The 19,092-nt window shown below is 33.5% G+C and overlaps 2 protein-coding genes across 3 annotated transcripts in view; one reads left to right on the forward strand and one right to left on the reverse strand.

Moving 5' to 3' along the window:
* Window positions 1-19,092, forward strand: part of LOC129905254 (locomotion-related protein Hikaru genki-like) — a 508,020-nt gene that overhangs the window by 380,292 nt on the left and 108,636 nt on the right. The window lies entirely within an intron of this gene.
* Window positions 6,350-18,192, reverse strand: LOC129905251 (uncharacterized). 2 transcript variants are annotated; one of them, XM_055980687.1, is made up of 2 exons: window positions 16,118-18,192; window positions 6,350-16,048 (listed from the first exon to the last, which is right to left on the reverse strand). In XM_055980687.1, the coding sequence occupies exon 2, from the start codon at window positions 14,901-14,903 to the stop codon at window positions 12,018-12,020; it is 2,886 nt and encodes a 961-aa protein (XP_055836662.1). In that variant the 5' UTR covers window positions 14,904-16,048; window positions 16,118-18,192; the 3' UTR covers window positions 6,350-12,017. The 2 variants fall into 2 exon arrangements, with proteins under 2 accessions (XP_055836662.1, XP_055836661.1); XM_055980686.1 differs by having other exon boundaries at window positions 16,113-18,192.

Below are 19,092 nucleotides of genomic sequence, written 5' to 3' on the forward strand. Positions count from 1 at the left end.
TTTGAAAAATATTTTTCACTACAACACTTATCGATCACAATTTTATTATTTTAATTGTTATTATTTAATAATTAATATTCCACAAAACAAAAAACTACCGACATATATTTTTATTTATTTATTGCGTTTTAGTGGTTAAGTGCTTTATTTTATAAATATTTTATGAAAAAATGAATGAGCAAAATGTTTGAAAAACAATACAAAATGTTTTGCTATATTTCGTTTCTATATTATTTTTCAATTTGTGTTGTTGTTTACATTTTTGTTGTTATTGTTGAAAAGTAGCAGAAAATTTTTTGCTAAAAGCGTTTGGGTACTTTTACACAATTTCATCCCCACATTTTGAAAATAGACAGGTTTAATATTTTTGTTAAAAAAGAACCCAAACAGACCTACTTTTAGAAAAAAAAATTCTGGTTTATTTTAACACCAGCAAATGTAAACAACAACATTCTTTTTGAAACACTTTTTTTTATAATTTTTTCATAATATATTAATTATTTTGAGTAGTACACCACTAAAACGCAATAAAAAAACACAAAACAAAACACACAAGACGAGGCCACACTGCCATGTTTGAAGTTTGTTTTGTTTATGTTGTGCGACAAGACCAAATAAGAAAAAAAGAGAAAGCACTACCTATTGACAGATTTCAGATTTTTATTGTGGCAGCTGCACTAGCGCCAGTATTTTAACATAAGAACTATTTTAAGTGTGGTTCTTCTACGTGATGTTATTGCTAATAGCCATGTTCCTTTGTACGTGGAAGCCACTGATCTCTATAAAACACTTGTGGCTTAATTAAAAATAATAGGTGCGTTTGGGTTCTTTTTGGACAAAAATAAGAAACCTGTCAAATTTTAAGGACGAAAGGGGACGAAATCCTCTGAAAAAAAGAAAAATTATGCAAAAGTAGCCAAACACTTTAAGACTTTTTTTTAAACACCAAAAGTAAACAACAACAATAATTGAATCGTTTATTTCAGAAACGACATAAGTCCATCAGCATAAACTTTTCAGGAGCAACAAAAAACTGTTTTTTACTTAAAATTCCATAACACTTCAAATTTAGGGTATGCCGAGTTATAATCTAGCCTAAGATGCATTTAGAAAGCTTTAAAAAATAAATTTTTTTTTAGGTAATAATGTCGTGGTTTTCCGAGCTTGCTTTTTTAAAAAGAAACATAAACATTTTTCTTTATTATTTTAATTTTAATATATTTTTTATTTCATTTTATTTTTATTTGAAACACTTAAGTATTTAGGTTTTTAAATGCTTAAATAAAGGCCGCCGTCCTTAGCGTCGCTGCACCTTTGTTAAAGCTTGTCGAATTAAAACTGAACTTAAAAATAATTATCTTTAGGCTGCATAGATTCATTTATGTAGGTATGTAGGAAAGGAATGCAGTTGTTTACAAAATATTCATATTTCATTTGAGTAAAATGAAATATGAATATCACTTTTTATAAAAATGTAGTGTGCAGTGGAAAAGGGGGTGTATCCATTATGGACACGTTTTGCAAGGTAAGCCAAAATGGCGTGGGAATCCGTTATGGAATTTATAAGTACCGTTAGGCGAGGGGATAAGTGGGGAATAGTGGATTAATGGCGGGAGGTGACGTCTGAGACGTAACTCCTCCCCCCTTAGGATTCTGCTCCGTAGAATCTTTAATGCTTACATTGATTTTTGTATTGATCTTTTTACTTTTTGAATTAAAAATAAAATTGATTAGAATAATCATAATAATCATGATAATGCTAATTGCTCCAAAATTTAAATATTCATGTACATTTGTTCTTGTTTTGATTTGTTCAATTAATTTTCGGTTTTCTTTTATATGTAATGTTTATATGTAATGTTTCTGTGGAATAGTTTCCGATAATATTTTTTATTGATATATTCTTAAAATTAGGTATTATAAAATTATCGTTATAAACAAAATTTTCATATTTAACATTGTTGATAATGATTTTACAATTTTCGAATTTTAAAATATTGTTTCCAACTATGGTTATCTTAAAATTATGACAATTATGTAATATTTCTGTTTGTGCAATATTTTTAGTTATAATAGCATTATTTGCTATTTGTTTGATTTCTATGTTTTTATTTTCTTTAAATTCACATTCCATGTTTTCTTTTAATAAATTTGATAAACAAGTATCGTTTGTAATTTTTAAATTTTTTAATTTAAGTTCATTGTCAGTATAATAGTATACTAATTTCCCATTTGTAATAAAGTTATTGTTAGATATTACAATTTCTAGATAATTTTTATTTGGAATGGGTTCCACATTTATTTTATAAAAGATTTCTTCGGAATAATTCGGTATAAGTAAGATAAATATTATTTGATCTTCGTGGATTATAGCAGAACTCTTTATATTCGGTATTTATTAAGTGTAATATCAAAGTTTTTAATTTCTTTCGAGGTTAGTAAACCTGTATTTAGAATTCCTAGCTGGCTCAGCATTAAATTTTCTTTTACTTTCTTTACTTGTGTTCTTAATAGATCTATGTCGTAATTAATCTGAAATGCATGTTGCATCTTTTTTATTCTTATATGTTCTTGGTTAACAGCATTGCCTAAATTCTCAAATTGTTTCTTAATGTCGTGTTGTTGCTTATTAATTTGTATACTAATATTGTTCGATATTTCGTTAAAATTGTTGTTGATCTTAATCTGTTCGTTTAGTCCGTCTATAATGTTTTTATTGTTTTCTTTATTAATATCCAGGCTTTGTTTAATTTCTTCTTCGTCTTCATAGTCTATAGTTCCTGTTAAGTATTTCAATCCTTTCCCTACTATGTTAAATAGTCCTCTTCTCTTCCTCTGGTGTTGGTGTACAAACAAATTTTCTATCTCTTCTGACAAGGTTATAAAATTATGCATTATTGTAGGGTATTCGTTTTTAAAATCGAGTTTGTCAATGTTTTGTTTTTTTATGTCTAAATTGTCTGTCCATGTTGTTAAATTGATATTGTGTAAAATTTTTGTAAAGTTTGTAATAATGTTCAAATTTTGGTCTTTGATTATTACGAAGCCATTGCCTGCATTAACGTTCTGTACATCAAGTCTTTGTCCATTTGTACCCGTTGTTGCTAAAAGTAGTGTTAGTAGTATCTGAAGGAGAAGGAAGGGAAATTGTATTTTATGTATTTTGTTCAAATTTAAAGTTGCGTTTGAGTTGACTTTTGTAATATTTGCACCCTCTTTCATCTACTACATGGTCTTCGTCTAAGGCTGTGGTATTTGATTTTATGTGGGTAGGCTTAAGTTTGTTATGTGTTCTTGTTTTTAAATATGAGTGTTAATCTTCTGTAAGGTTTATATCGTTTTTGTCTTTGTTATGTTTTTGTATGTATCGTTCTTTATTGTTATTAATTGTCTCTATAATTGTAGGGTATTCCTGATTTGTTATTGTTCCGTCTGTAAATTCAATAGGTCTTCTTTTTGTGGAAGAGTGAATTGTTTTGTTATATATTGTAACGGCTTTAAAGATTTTGTTTCGTAAAGTGTCATTATTTTGTTTATCAGCGTTAAATGTTCGTATGTGCTCGTTAAGAGTCGAGTGGAATCTTTCGATATCCGAGTTTCCGGTCTTATGGTAAGGTGTCGTTATATGTAAGTCTACGTTATTTTCTTTTAGATATTCTTTAATTACTATTGAAGAAAATCCTGTTTCTCCATCAACTATAATTCTTTCCGGGATACCATTATTGGTAAATCTATATTTTAAGGTATTTAGTAGTTTTGGCCATGTTCTATGTTTAATTTCATGAACTGTGACAAATTTCGAAAATTTGTCCAACATTGTAACAAACATTAAGTTGATATTGGCGTACCAAATGTCAACGTGAAGGATCTGGTTTGGTTTAATTGGTGTTTCAGTTAATTTTAAGGGTATTTTGTATGGACTTCTTTCATATTTTGCTTTGTTGCAAATTTCGCAGTTATTTATGAATTCTTGAATTTTAGTTTTTAGGTTTGGGGTATAATAAACATCTTTGATTTCGGCATAAGTCTCGTTAATGCCTCTATGGTTTAGAGATTCGTGAGATTTTGAAATTACTAATAATTCTTTTTCTTTATCGTCGAGGTCTCCTAAAAATTTGGAACATTTTATGAATCTTAAGAGTTTGATTTTGCTAAAGTATTTTATATAAGTATCTTGGAATTTGGCGAAAAGACTATCATTTCTTGAGAATATACCAACAATTCCTTTGGGTGGAATAACCTTTTTCATAATATCTAACATCAGTTTTTCGTTAAAGTTTTTTATTTCTATTACTACTCTTTTCTTGTTAAAAACCTTATAAATTTTATGGTTGCTAATGTTTTGTGTTTCATTTAGTATTATTTGTGTTCTGTAAATATTTACTGGTGATTCAATAATTGGGATGTGATCACTGATCACTGCTATCTTCATTTGCGCTGTGAATAGTAGCGATCATAGATTGTGCATCAATCTGTTCATTTGTTTCATTGGAATCTAGTAATTCTCGGTTCGTCACATGTTCGTTGTGGTAAACTTCAATTCTAGATAAACCATCGGCTACATGGTTATCTTTTCCTTTAATATATTCTACGTCGAAAAGATACTGTTTAAGTTTCTCATCCCATCTTTGTAGTTTGCAATTCGGTTCTTTGAGTGACTTTAGCCAAACTAGGGGTCGATGGTCAGTTCTTACTAAGAATCTTCGGCCGTAAAGATAGGGTCTAAAATATTGGGTAGCCCATACAATGGCTAATAATTCTTTTTCTATGGTAGAGTACCTTGTTTCGTGGTTATTTAGCGTACGACTGGCGTAACATACAGGGTGATTTTCTTGGGACAAAACTGCACCAATCGCATAATTGGATGCATCTGTAGTTAAAGTGAATTTCTTTTCGAAATCTGGATATCTTAAAATGGGTTCTGTCGTAATCAATTTTTTTAGAGTTTGGAAACTATCGATATAATCTTTATCGTTTATATCGATTTTAGGTCCGTCTTTAAGAAATAAACACATGGGTTTAGCTACTTTACCGTAGTCTTTTATAAATTTTCGGTAATAACCTGTAATGCCTAAAAATGACTTGATTTGTCTTTTTGTTTTGGGAAGTTTCCAGTTGATGATAGCTGAAATCTTATTTGGATTGGGTTTTATACCCTCTGTTGTAATTATATGGCCTAAAAACTCTGTTTCTTTTTTTAAAAGTTCGGTTTTATCAAGTTGTACCTTTAAATTCACGTCTTTTAGCCTCTTAAATATTTTTCTTAAGGATACTATATGCTCTTCTAAAGATGTCGAAAAGACTATGATATCGTCTAGATATACTAAACAAATTCTCCCAATAAAGTCTGATAGAACAGAATTCATTAATCTTTGGAAGGTAGCAGGCGCATATTTCAAACCAAAGGGCATGCGAACAAATCCGTAATGACCCATATCGGTTGAAAAGGCTGTTTTTCTTATATCTTCTTCTGCTATCTCAATTTGGTGAAAACCTTTCGCCAAATCAAGTGTCGTGAAATACATACATTTTCCTAGTTTATCGAATATGTCGTCAATATTCGGAATAGGAAATTTATCATCTATTGAGACTTCATTAAGTTTTCTATAATCAATTACTTTTCTCCATTTTTGTTCACCGGAAGCGTCTAACTTCTTAGGAACGACCCAAATGGGGGAAGAATATGGAGAATTGCTAGGCCGTATTATACCTTGCTCAAGCATTTCTTGTATCTGTTTGGATACTTCTTTTTTGTGAATTTGAGGATATCTATAACTTTTAGTATAAATAGGAATTTCATTAACTGTTTTTATTTCATGCTTAATCGCATTTGTAAAGGTTAAGTTACTTCCTTTTTGATAGAAAATGCTAGAAAATTCTTTAATAATAGCAGTTATTTTATATTTTTCTTCTGTATTCAAATGATCTATTCTAATTTGATTAGAAATTGGATCATTACTTGTTTCGGTGTGATATATTTCTAGTTTTGGTATTTTACTTTCATACTCTTCTTCATCTTTATTAAAGAAAATTGTAATTTCAATATTATCTACAACCAAGACTTTCTTTTTGAAGTCAAGAATAGTCTCTAAGGGTAGAAGAATATTGTTACCTATTAATCCGTCAAAAATATCGTGAAATTTGAATTCTAGAAATTCTGCAGTTTTATTTTTGCCGAATTCTTTGAACAAGGGTATTTGGACTTTTTTATCAATGAAGAGAGGTGTGCTTGTGGTCTTAATTTTGACTGGTTTTTCTAACTGTTTTGCCCATTTGGGATGGCAAATTCCCGGGTTTATTATACTCGTTTCCGAGCCTGGATCGATTAAAATTCTTAATTTGTGGTTAGTGATATTAGTCTCTACGACTATATAGGGTAATCTACCGGAGGGCTGGTTTCGCGAAAATCCGAGTCTTGTAAGTTGATTTGCCTTTGGAACGAGGCAGAAAGGGTGTCCATTGGTTCTGGATTTCTATAATTGTTTGAGTAATTATTTCTATTCTGCCCGGATCGATTGGAATTAGTGGGGTAATTATAAGAGTTGTTACCTGCATTGTTTTGATTATACCTATTGTTAAAATTGTGCTGACCAGATCTGTTAGAATTGTTATGATTAAATGTACCTGAAGAATTTGAATTTGAAATGCGTTGACCAAATCTGTTGGGATTGTTATTATTAAATGTACTTGAAGGGTTTGAATTGCGTTGACCAGATATGTTGGGATTGTTATGGAAGTTATTATTCTGATAACTAAAATTATTGGGTCTATAATTTTGTCTAGGATAACCTGAATTGTTTTGGTGGTAAGGTTCAGATATTTTTAAATTTCCCTGATCGTGTCCTACAAATTTACTTATAATGTCTCTAATATCAGAAATGTCGTATACGTTAATTATTGCAAATGCTAGTGAGCCAGCTACTAATTCTTTGACTTTCTGAATCAACATATTATTAAAAATCATGGTCATTTGAAGACCGTTTTCGGAAAATGTGGAAAATTCTGAGATATTTTCTATAAGCTTTTTTAATTTTTTGTCTAAATCATAAATTGAACTTACATTGAGTAATCCAATGTCTTTTGTTTTACTCATCTCATCCCTTGTTGGTCGGAAATGTTTTCGCAGCTTTTCCAGGCATTGGATCCATGTTGTTGGTGGGTTGTAGTACATCAAATTCTTTGCTGCTCCTTGAATTTTGGTATCGTATATTATTTCGTATACTGTTTATCTTTCTTCCTCCTGATAGTCACTGAGGATTTTGTTGACAGAACTTACGAATGAAGGCAAAGTTCCTTTATCGCCTTTGAATGTTTCTAGAAATCTAATGTCTTTCTCTATACGCGCTCTTGTGCTGGATGGTCTGTTGTTTTGTTGTATGATTTCTGTGAGTGCGGCTAGGCACTGTTCAACATTGAGCTGGGCCATCCTGTTAGCTCTTATGTTATCAAAGATTCTATTTCTATTGTTATTAATTTTGATAGAGTTTGTTTTTATCGAACACTAAAAACCACTTTTTCGCGTGTTTTTTTTTTCTCAATCGAACATTAACATACACTTTGTTGCACTTTTTCTGGGGGTTATTTATGAACTTTTTTTTTATTTCAAATTTTATGTTTTATTTACTAATTTTATAATTTATAACGAACTTAAAAACCGCGAGGATTTTTCGAAAATCCAAATAAATAAAATTGCAATTATTTACGCACCGATGCGACGAAAGTTTAAAACGCGAATGACTTATGTTTGACAGCTGAATTTAACACGAACGCGAGAACAAAAGAGAATATAAAAAAAGTGCAACAAGTAGCTCGTTAATAAAAGCTACCACCACGACTGCTCAGCTGGGCTGGGTTCAGTGATAGAAGAATTTTAATGATTTGATAAATTTGATTGATTGTAGATTCAATCAATTTATTAAGTAAAAAAAGATTTTATTACAAGCACAGTGGGGTACTTGTAATAAAAAATGGGCGCCAGGAATTTTTTTTATGACCAATAAAATTAGCAAAAATTCCAAAACTAATTAATCAAGAGAACCAATAAGAAAAATGAAAAGAACCAAGATTTGTTTAAATTTAAATTATTTTTAATTGGATAAAAACCGTGGGATTAAAAACCCCTGGATTAAAAACCAAATTTTTTAAAATATATATAAGTAAAGATTACAACAGTTTAAAGAGGCTTGCGGTAAACCGCTAGCCAAAAAAATAATGTTAAAATAAAATGAAAAGTTAAAATTAAAACCGCAAATGGGCCGTTAACAAACGTTTTAAGAAAAATACCGCGTCCCACAAATTATTGGGATAGATCTCGAAATTATAGCACGAATAAAAAAAAACTATCGGAATTTAAACCACTTTATATATGTATAAATTAAAAAAAATCAAATTGCTTTTTCGCAATTTAATTTTTTTTATTTTTTTTTTTTTACTCTGCTTACAGGGTTCGGACTTTACTTCGATCGAAGTAGATTTACTTCGATTTTGGGCAAAAAATAAAATCTACTTCCCTACTTCTCTTTTTCAGGATCTACTTCTATTTCTTAATTGAAAAATATTTTTCAAGTAATAAATTTTTAGAGAAAGGGATTTAACTTCAATTTTAAATCTGGTCGAGGCATTGAGAAATAAAGCTCAACTGATATCTCAAAAGATGAATGGAGGCCAATTATTCTTCGAATTCAAGATAGAAATAAAGTTTGTCAAAGTAATTTTAACTGATTTTGAAGAATTCCGGATCAAAAATTTGTTAGATTATTCTGAATTAACCGTTTTACCCTAAAGCACCGTTACATCTTTTGGAAAAGATCATAATAAAAAAGTAAAGAAAAATAATTTTGTTGAAAAATAATTTTTTTTGAATAAATTTTTGGAAATAAATGTTCTGAAAGTTTAATGTTGAAATCTACTTCCGAAATTTTGGATCTACTTCACTTTTTTTTCAAATTTGCTTCGAAATTTTGAAACTGAAGTCCGAACCCTGTCTACTTATCTTTATGCCTGTTCCTCTCGCCTCCTAAACTTCCTCGAAAATTTTCCCAATTTCCTTCGCTCCTCGAAACACCTTAAAATTTTCTCCAAAAATTGTTTCCTCGATTACAATTCTTATCGCAAGACTTTCCCTCAATTTTTCTTCCTCTTTTTCTTTTCCTCGAAAAATTTCTCAACTTGTCGCTTGGTAAGCTCACCAAAAAGTAAACTTCCAAGCTAAATCCCCATCATTACATTCCTCCCTCGACCATTCCATTCTCTCACACATACATACATCCAGTCAATCATTTTCGTGATCGTCGGTCACGGATTCCCGGCTTCCTGGAAGCTTCTCTGCTTCTCTTAAGGAAAGCCACCGTTGTTGAGTCTCAACGAAACTTTACTCTCACACACACAAACACGGATTCAGCAAGTTGTTGGAGGTCTTCCAAAACTTGCCGAAACTAAATGGCCGAGTTCAGACCCAAACCCAACTACTTTCTACGAGGAAAATAAAAAGAATTAAAACCGAGAAAAAGCTTTCGCTGAGCATTCTCCCAGTTAACCATAAAACATTCGCGTGTGATTCGAAGAGCGAACAAAAATCTAAAATCAAACTTTTCGAGAAGAAAGGAGGAAGGCATTTCCCAAACTCAAACCCATTATTCCGATAAGTCTTTTCTTTGAACTAAACTAAAAATTTAAGCGCGTTAAAGACCCATTTTGCTTACATACATATACAAGATTTTCAATTATGTTACTTTACGTTAAAAGAATTTACGTTAAGATTAAATTACTATTTGATGTTAATGTTTATGTTGATGTTCACATTGATGTTAATGTTTATGTTGTGTTGTAAGTAAGAGTCCTCTTGACTCCTTACTTCTTCAGCTCATCCGCTGGCATTTTCAAAGAGACATTTATAGGACCATCTGTCCAACTCGAACTTTAAACACGAACACCTGTTTTTGTCGCTTTTGCAAAACGCTGGCTAGGTACACCAATGGCTGATGGAACCAAGGTTGCCCTCAACTTCGCCAGTATTTTGCAGCCGCAACGAAAAGAGAACGTTTTTGTTGCGGTAAATTTTACCGTAACAAACTCCACCCTTACCTCCCAAGAAATGTGCTTACTTTTCAAGAAAAGTAAACCATTTCTTAAAGAGAGACTTGGATTAAGGTGAACAACACAACATTGGGTATCCATCATTAAAACATTTAATAAAAAAAGAAAATAAACAAGATTATTAGAATGGCACGAATTATGAAAACTAAAATTGAAAATCCAATATAAATTATAAAAAAATATTTAAAAGCAAAATTAGTAAAAAGATTAAGGGACTTTTTGGCTCAGCCGTCAATGTAAGGCTTTAAATCCTTTACGTGCCATGTCCCCCGATCTTTACCCCTTTCATCCACAAGCAAATATGTCCAAGGTGACACTCGCTTACTTATGCAAAATGGACCAACAAATTTGGTAGCCAATTTCGCCGCATAATAATTTGCTGCATCAGACAGCGTAAAATTTCTTCTCCACACGAGATCGCCAGGTTGATACTGCGTGTCTCTTCTTCGAAGGTTGTAGGTTTTTGCGGCCTTCTTGCCCGCCGCTTCCAATTTCTTAGCTATATCTTCTCTCAACTTTCTAAACTGCCTATCAATTTCTTCCCCACTTTGGTCCCTATCACCAACTCTAAGCCCTACGTCATGGCCACTAGTTGCCATGTTCCTACCAAAATTCGCAAAGTATGGCGAAACTCCCAAAACCTCATGATGCGAAGTTCGAATTGCACAGGCCACTTTTGCCAGTTGCGAATCCCAACTCCGATGGTTCTCTGACACATAAGCTCGTAGAGTTGTCTTGATGATTTGGTTGATGCGCTCCGCAGGATTAGCTTGGGGATGATAGTGCGCTGTATAACGAAGTTGTGACCCGTACGCTTCACTCAGCGCTTTCAGTTCCTTGCTACGAAACTGGGGACCGTTGTCACAGACGATCCACTTTGGAACCCCGAAGAGAAGAAAAACGTTTTCTTCCAATTCCCTACACACTGCTTTTGCCGTTGCCGTCCGCAACGCAAACAAAAGTGGAAACTTGGTAAAGTAATCTACCACTGTTAAAATGTACATAAAACCCTTCGACGACTTTGGCAATGGACCCACCAAGTCCACACATATCATTTCCCATGGTTTAGAATTCCCTACCCTCTCCGTCATAAGACCAGCTGGTTTCTCGTTCACCGGTTTCACTTTTTGGCAAATTTTACAATTCCTAACATATTTTGTTATATCCCCCCCCATTTTGGGCCAGTAATATTTTTCCGCTGCTCTAGCAAAAGTTTTCTTAACGCCCATGTGTCCTGAAAGCGGAGCATCATGACACTCGTTAAGAATTTTTGCTCTATCTTGTTTACCTATCACCAATTTCCACCCCTCACTTTCTTCGTGAACTACAATATGATTAACCCTAACATGTTTATAGAGCCGACCATCTTCCACTCTCCAAGATGGGTAGGCTAATGGACTCTTTTCTACTAGTGATTTCATTTTGACTACCCAAGGGTCTAAATCCGCACCTGTGGTCTCCGCTAATTCTGGGACACCTCGCGATAACTTATCCGGAACGACATGTTCTTTTCCCTTCCTATGGATAATCTTGAAATCAAATTGTTGGAGCCGAATGGCCCAACGTGCTAATCTACCTTGTGGATCCTTGAGATTGCTTAACCAGACCAATGAGTGATGATCAGTTACTACTGTAAATCGAACACCTTCGAGATACGGCCGCAACTTTTCAATCGCCCAAAGAACTGCCAAACACTCTTTTTCAGTTGTAGAGTAGTTCCTCTCATTCCTATTCAATGACCGACTTAAATAACAGATGGCTTTTTCGCCATCCTTAAATTGCTGACTAAGTACGGCCCCGATACCAAAATCTGACGCGTCTGTTTGAACAACAAACGGCAGAGAAAAATCCGGACATGTTAGGATCGGTGCCGTAACCAAACACTCTTTGGCTTTCCTAAAACTTTCCTCACATTCGTTGGTTCATTCAAATTTCTTACCGTTCTTTAAGAGATCGGTAAGTGGTCTAACTAAAATTGCAAAATTTGGCACGAATCTTCGATACCAAGAAATAGTCCCTACAAAACTTCTAACTTCCTTCTGATTTTTGGGTGGGGGAATCCTCAACATGCTTTCCACTTTTTCGGGGTCTACGTGAAGTCCGTTCCTATCTACGACGTAACCAAGAAATTTTAAAGACGGTCTACAAAAGTTACATTTTTCCCTACCTACTTTTAAACCCGCTTCTCCTAATCTTTTAAAAACTTCTTTGAGAATTTCAATGTGTTTTTCAAACGAATCAGTGACGATGATGATGTCATCTAAATAAACGAAAACGAAGGGTTCTAAATCGGGACCTAAAACATCATCAATAAATCTCTGCCATGTAGCCGGAGAATTATGGAGGCCGAAAGGCATTCTGCGAAATTGGAAAAGACCTCTTCCCGGTACAGTAAAGGCAGTGTATTTCCGCGACTCTTCTTCTACAGGTATCTGCCAGTATGCAGACTTAATGTCTAATGAAGACAAATACTTCGCGTTTCGAAGTTTGTCCAAAATCGCTGAGATAAAGGGGAGTGGATAAGCATCCCTGTCAGTAACTTCATTTAATTTCCTATAGTCAACACAAAACCGAAAACTACCATCCTTCTTCTTTACAAGAAGAATCGGAGATGCCCAAGGACTCTTTGATTTTTCGATCACCCCAGCTTCTAACATTTCCTGAAGCTCCTTATCTATATGTTTCTGAATCGCCGGCGAAACAGGGTAATAACGTTGCTTAATTGGTTCTGCGGATGTTCTAATTTTGTGCTCAACTAAATTGGTGCACCCTAATCCTTCGGTCATTGATTTAAAAAGTTCCTCTAAAACTAATTCTAATTCCCTACTTTCAGTTTCATTTAAATCGGATTTTTCCCTAATCGCAATGTTGTCTGCTATCGAAGCCACCATCTCTTGGCTCGAAAAACTCCAAATACCTGATCTTAAATCCGGAACGATACCCGAGAGTGCCCAAAAATCAGCACCCAAGATCAACAGGTGTGGGAGATTCGGTATAACCAGACATTCTATTAATAGTGATCTATTTTCAACCTCAATAGGTAAAGAAATAGATCCAGCTACTCCTACACCCGCCCCATCTGTTAACGATACTGACCCAACACTACTTTTTCCCAATTTGAGTCCTAACTCTTTTAAAATTTTCCACCCATCCCCTCCTACAATGGTGCGTGAAGCTCCTGAATCAAGCAATCCCAAAAACTTGATTCCATAAATATTAACCCCCAAATATGGTCTACTGTCCCTACCATTTGCCGCTAACGTGAAACTTAAATGAACCCCATCATTCTGTTGGCTGCCAACAGACGACTTGATTAACGCCGACCGACGGGTCTCCTGTCCAGCTAACACAAGAGCCCGATTCCCATTTCCCGAACATTTTCTACAATCCCTACGATTTACCCCCACTGCCCCACAACCAAAACAACGTTTTTGAACTGAACAGTTCTGAGCTAAATGGCCTTCCCTGTTACAGTTAAAACACATAACTGCCCGACGAAATGGATTATTAGAAGTTGGAGTAGGAGTTGGAGCTGGGACAACAGCTGCCACTCGATGATGTGCAGAAGAACTCGGCTGATAACCACACTCTGGTTCTAACAAATTCCTGCTTCTAGAGGGTGGGGTGAAAGTGTCCACATTCACTTTCAGGGTATCTAACTCCCTACCTAATATTGCAAGTTCCTTCACGGTCCGTGGTTTGGAACTAGCAATCTGCAGTTGGAAAAAGGGGTCTACATTTTTCTTCAAAATAGCGAGCATTCTTCCCTCTGACAAAGGTTCCGACAATCTTCGAAACAATGTCCTCATCGTAGAAAGATAGGCGCCGAAAGTTTCATCCTTTCCCTGCGAACGACGATTGATCTCTTCGAGTAAAAGATCATCGTAATTTGCAGGAAGGAACTCCGCCTTGAGTTCCTTGACGAGTTCTGACCAATTCTCAATATCTTCCCTAACTGTTCTAAACCACATTAACGCCCTACCAGTTAAAAGCTCCGAAGCGGATTTGAAAAGGTGGGATTCTGGAACATCGTTAGCCAAGCGAAGTTCCTCCACTCTCTCCAGGAATGAATTCACTGATGCTCCGTCCGAGTCACCAGTAAATTTCACCCCCCATTTTCCTATTCGTTCTGGGCATTTTTGTTGAACAAAAATCCGTTCCGAACGAGTTTCAACCCTAGCATTATTTTCAGGAACCCTAACCACCACATCTTTTACTTGAGGACTGCTGACACCATCCCTTGGATCAGCAACTGCAGCTAAAATAGGCCCTAAATTTGTTCGTCCCACACTAGAAACTACTGCAGACTTTGGACTAGAACCATTAGTCTGACCAACTGGTGTCGGTACCTTTAGTTGGTTTTCTAACCTAGCTGGAGTTTTCTTCTTCGGTGACTCTTCTTCCCTTTCACTATTCTCACTATCCCCAGTGAGATCTCCCAACAAACACAAAACTTCATTTCGGAGTGAGCTGATCTCATCAACTTCCTCCTCGGCTTCACAAGGTGTCCTAGCTAACCTACCTATACACCATTCAATCTTCGTTACAATCTTAATGTACTCCGAAGATTTTGGATTCTTCGGAGGTACTTTAAGAAGGTCCCTAATCTCCTGTATTTTTGCCTTAACAGCATCGCGATCCTCTTCGTAAGTGAAGGGATAAACCTGGCTCATTTCCATCGAGTTCCTCTTAATGAGCAACCTCGATGACCTTAATGCCTTACGCATCTCTTCGACCGTCCCTACTTTCAAACCTCTGACCTTCATCTCGTAGGCCAGTTCATCTTGAGCTAAACGTCCTATATTCATATTGAATTTTCTTAAAAAAGTATTTAAAAAAGTTAAAAAAAGTTTAAAAAAATTTTTAAAAAAATTAAAAAAATAAAAAAAATGGTAACTCTGCGCTTCCTTGAACAAGAAAAATTATTGTGAACGAATGGTTTCAATATTCTGTTAACCAGACTCCAACCACGAATTTAAATCTTTAAAACCAAAAAAAAAATTAAAAAAAAATTAAAAAACAAAAAAAAACAGATAGTTGGCAACCCTACAATATAATTTATTTATTAAGATTAATAAATTAATTAAAATTAATTAATTAAACGAATTTTAATTAAAAAAATCTACACTTTAATCTTAAAATTTAAAAAAAAATTTAAAAAAACTAAAAAAAATTAAAAAAAAATGGTAGCCCTGCAATTTTTCAAGCCAACTTAAAAATTGTTGTTGACAATTGGTTGGAATATTCTGTTAACCAGAGTCCAAACCACAACTTAAAATCTCGAAAAAACAAAAAAATTTAAAATAAGTTAAAAACCAATAATAACTATAGTTGGCAACCCTACAATATAATTTATTTATTAAGAACAATAAATGAATTAAAATTAATTAATTAAAAAAAAATTTTAATTGAAAAGTCTACACTTTAATCAAAAAAAAATATTACACCCGCAGTACGTAGGTTGGTCACCCCTGACTATTTTCACTCAAATATATTAATAAAGAGTGAAAACGAAAAGCACTCAAAACAACTATCAAACAAATCTATGATGACGACTAAATGAGTGGGAGAGCAAAGCACTAACAAAAAAAATGTAATCAACCACCAAATGCAATTTAGAGAACAAAAAAAAATTAAAACCGGTAAACTATGAATGACGCGAAATAAATGTATGTAAATATGTATGTATGAAAAATATGTTATGATAGGTTTTAAATGAATGATAAAATAAGGTAGGTAAATAGAATAAAAATTGAAATAATATAAAAGCAATGTAATTGATATAAAACAAAAAAAAATTATACTTGCTGTTACCCAGCTACTTCTCCACTCTGTGTTATGTTTTTGTTTTAATATGTATGTATGTACGTTCCCTTCTATTTCTCCTTCACCAAACACCTTCAAGCTTCAAATTCTTATTTAGAACAATTGTTATTCAACTTTAATTATTCACCTAATAAAAAAGAAAACGCAATTAATTCTTTATAAGAATTTAAATATGAAATAAACACAATCACGATACTAAATCCAAACCACACAAAATAAAAACACAAATCCTTCCACCAGTTCCACACACGTTCAGCTGGGCTGGGTTCAGTGATAGAAGAATTTTAATGATTTGATAAATTTGATTGATTGTAGATTCAATCAATTTATTAAGTAAAAAAAGATTTTATTACAGGCACAGTGGGGTACTTGTAATAAAAAATGGGCGCCAGGAATTTTTTTTATGACCAATAAAATTAGCAAAAATTCCAAAACTAATTAATCAAGAGAACCAATAAGAAAAATGAAAAGAACCAAGATTTGTTTAAATTTAAATTATTTTTAATTTGATAAAAACCGTGGGATTAAAAACCCCTGGATTAAAAACCAAATTTTTTAAAATATATATAAGTAAAGATTACAACAGTTTAAAGAGGCTTGCGGTAAACCGCTAGCCAAAAAAATAATGTTAAAATAAAATGAAAAGTTAAAATTAAAACCGCAAATGGGCCGTTAACAAACGTTTTAAGAAAAATACCGCGTCCCACAAATTATTGGGATAGATCTCGAAATTATAGCACGAATAAAAAAAACTATCGGAATTTAAACCACTTTATATATGTATAAATTAAAAAAAATCAAATTGCTTCTTCGCAATTTAATTTTTTTTATTTTTTTTTTTTTACTCTACTTATCTTTATGCCTGTTCCTCTCGCCTCCTAAACTTCCTCGAAAATTTTCCCAATTTCCTTCGCTCCTCGAAACACCTTAAAATTTTCTCCAAAAATTGTTTCCTCGATTACAATTCTTATCGCAAGACTTTCCCTCAATTTTTCTTCCTCTTTTTCTTTTCCTCGAAAAATTTCTCAACTTGTCGCTTGGTAAGCTCACCAAAAAGTAAACTTCCAAGCTAAATCCCCATCATTACATTCCTCCCTCGACCATTCCATTCTCTCACACATACATACATCCAGTCAATCATTTTCGTGATCGTCGGTCACGGATTCCCGGCTTCCTGGAAGCTTCTCTGCTTCTCTTAAGGAAAGCCACCGTTGTTGAGTCTCAACGAAACTTTACTCTCACACACACAAACACGGATTCAGCAAGTTGTTGGAGGTCTTCCAAAACTTGCCGAAACTAAATGGCCGAGTTCAGACCCAAACCCAACTACTTTCTACGAGGAAAATAAAAAGAATTAAAACCGAGAAAAAGCTTTCGCTGAGCATTCTCCCAGTTAACCATAAAACATTCGCGTGTGATTCGAAGAGCGAACAAAAATCTAAAATCAAACTTTTCGAGAAGAAAGGAGGAAGGCATTTCCCAAACTCAAACCCATTATTCCGATAAGTCTTTTCTTTGAACTAAACTAAAAATTTAAGCGCGTTAAAGACCCATTTTGCTTACATACATATACAAGATTTTCAATTATGTTACTTTACGTTAAAAGAATTTACGTTAAGATTAAATTACTATTTGATGTTAATGTTTATGTTGATGTTCACATTGATGTTAATGTTTATGTTGTGTTGTAAGTAAGAGTCCTCTTGACTCCTTACTTCTTCAGCTCATCCGCTGGCATTTTCAAAGAGACATTTATAGGACCATCTGTCCAACTCGAACTTTAAACACGAACACCTGTTTTTGTCGCTTTTGCAAAACGCTGGCTGGGTACACCAATGGCTGATGGAACCAAGGTTGCCCTCAACTTCGCCAGTATTTTGCAGCCGCAACGAAAAGAGAACGGGGAAAGGAAAGCAGCGAAAGCTGGTTTTTGTTGCGGTAAATTTTACCGTAACAACTTTTTCGTGCGTTTTTTCTTAATCGAAGATTAACGTACACTTTTTCGTGTTCATTTCTTAATCGAATATTCAAATACCTACACTTTCCGTGTGTTTTTTTTTTTTTTTCTTAATCGAACATTAAATACACTTTACCGTGTGTTTATCGACTGCGCCAATAATGTCGTGGTTTTCCGAGCTTGCTTTTTTAAAAAGAAACATAAACATTTTTCTTTATTATTTTAATTTTAATATATTTTTTATTTCATTTTATTTTTATTTGAAACACTTAAGTATTTAGGTTTTTAAATGCTTAAATAAAGGCCGCCGTTCTTAGCGTCGCTGCACCTTTGTTAAAGCTTGTCGAATTAAAACTGAACTTAAAAATAATTATCTTTAGGCTGCATAGATTCATTTATGTAGGTATGTAGGAAAGGAATGCAGTTGTTTACAAAATATTCATATTTCATTTGAGTAAAATGAAATATGAATATCACTTTTTATAAAAATGTAGTGTGCAGTGGAAAAGGGGGTGTATCCATTACACGGTGTAACACTCAAAATATACGCGGGCGGAGACCTATCAGGTTTTGTTGAGCTAGTCGCACTGAATACGAAACGGTATTTGAAAATCCCCTAACACCCCCAAAATCTGGAGTTACGGGCAAAAAACGGTTTTTTGGACCTTCACCCATTGAAAAAATTCTAGCTTCGACAATTTTTTACCCATTTTCGATTTTTTTACAGTTTCTGATAGAAGATAAATATACTTTTTTAACAATGTATAAAACATGTAACTCGGTTAAACCACTTAGAATTTATAAGATGTCAAAGTTCAAAAATTCAATTTTTTTTGTCATTTGCCCAACTTCGGCATCAATTTAAAGTATATGTTTTCAAAACAACATGCTATTTAAAAAATATATTCTAAAACTATATCTATTTCCCAATTGATCGATGTATTTTTTATGAAAATCACTTCAAAATTGGCTTAGAAAAAAAAATTTTTCGATTTCAACCTAGATACAGAAATTCGAACTTTTAGGTATAGAACAAAAATGTTGTTTCGGCACGTAGTAGGATAAGTTGGACGCCAGGATTTGATTAAGGGTTTTTGTAGAGGAGCTCAATACAAACATTTTTTTTCTTTAAGAGGGGGATCTATCTCCCCCGTTTAGGTGGGAGGGGCATTTTTCTAAAAAAAAATTATCAAAATAAAAAAAAATTATTAAAA

Source organism: Episyrphus balteatus, chromosome 1, assembly GCF_945859705.1.
Source record: "Episyrphus balteatus chromosome 1, idEpiBalt1.1, whole genome shotgun sequence".
In the NCBI taxonomy this organism is placed as follows: domain Eukaryota; kingdom Metazoa; phylum Arthropoda; class Insecta; order Diptera; family Syrphidae; genus Episyrphus; species Episyrphus balteatus.

Bases quoted from the DNA above. Each gene is read 5' to 3' on its own strand.
- LOC129905251 (XM_055980687.1), bottom strand. From the start codon at position 14,903: ATGAATATAGGACGTTTAGCTCAAGATGAACTGGCCTACGAGATGAAG.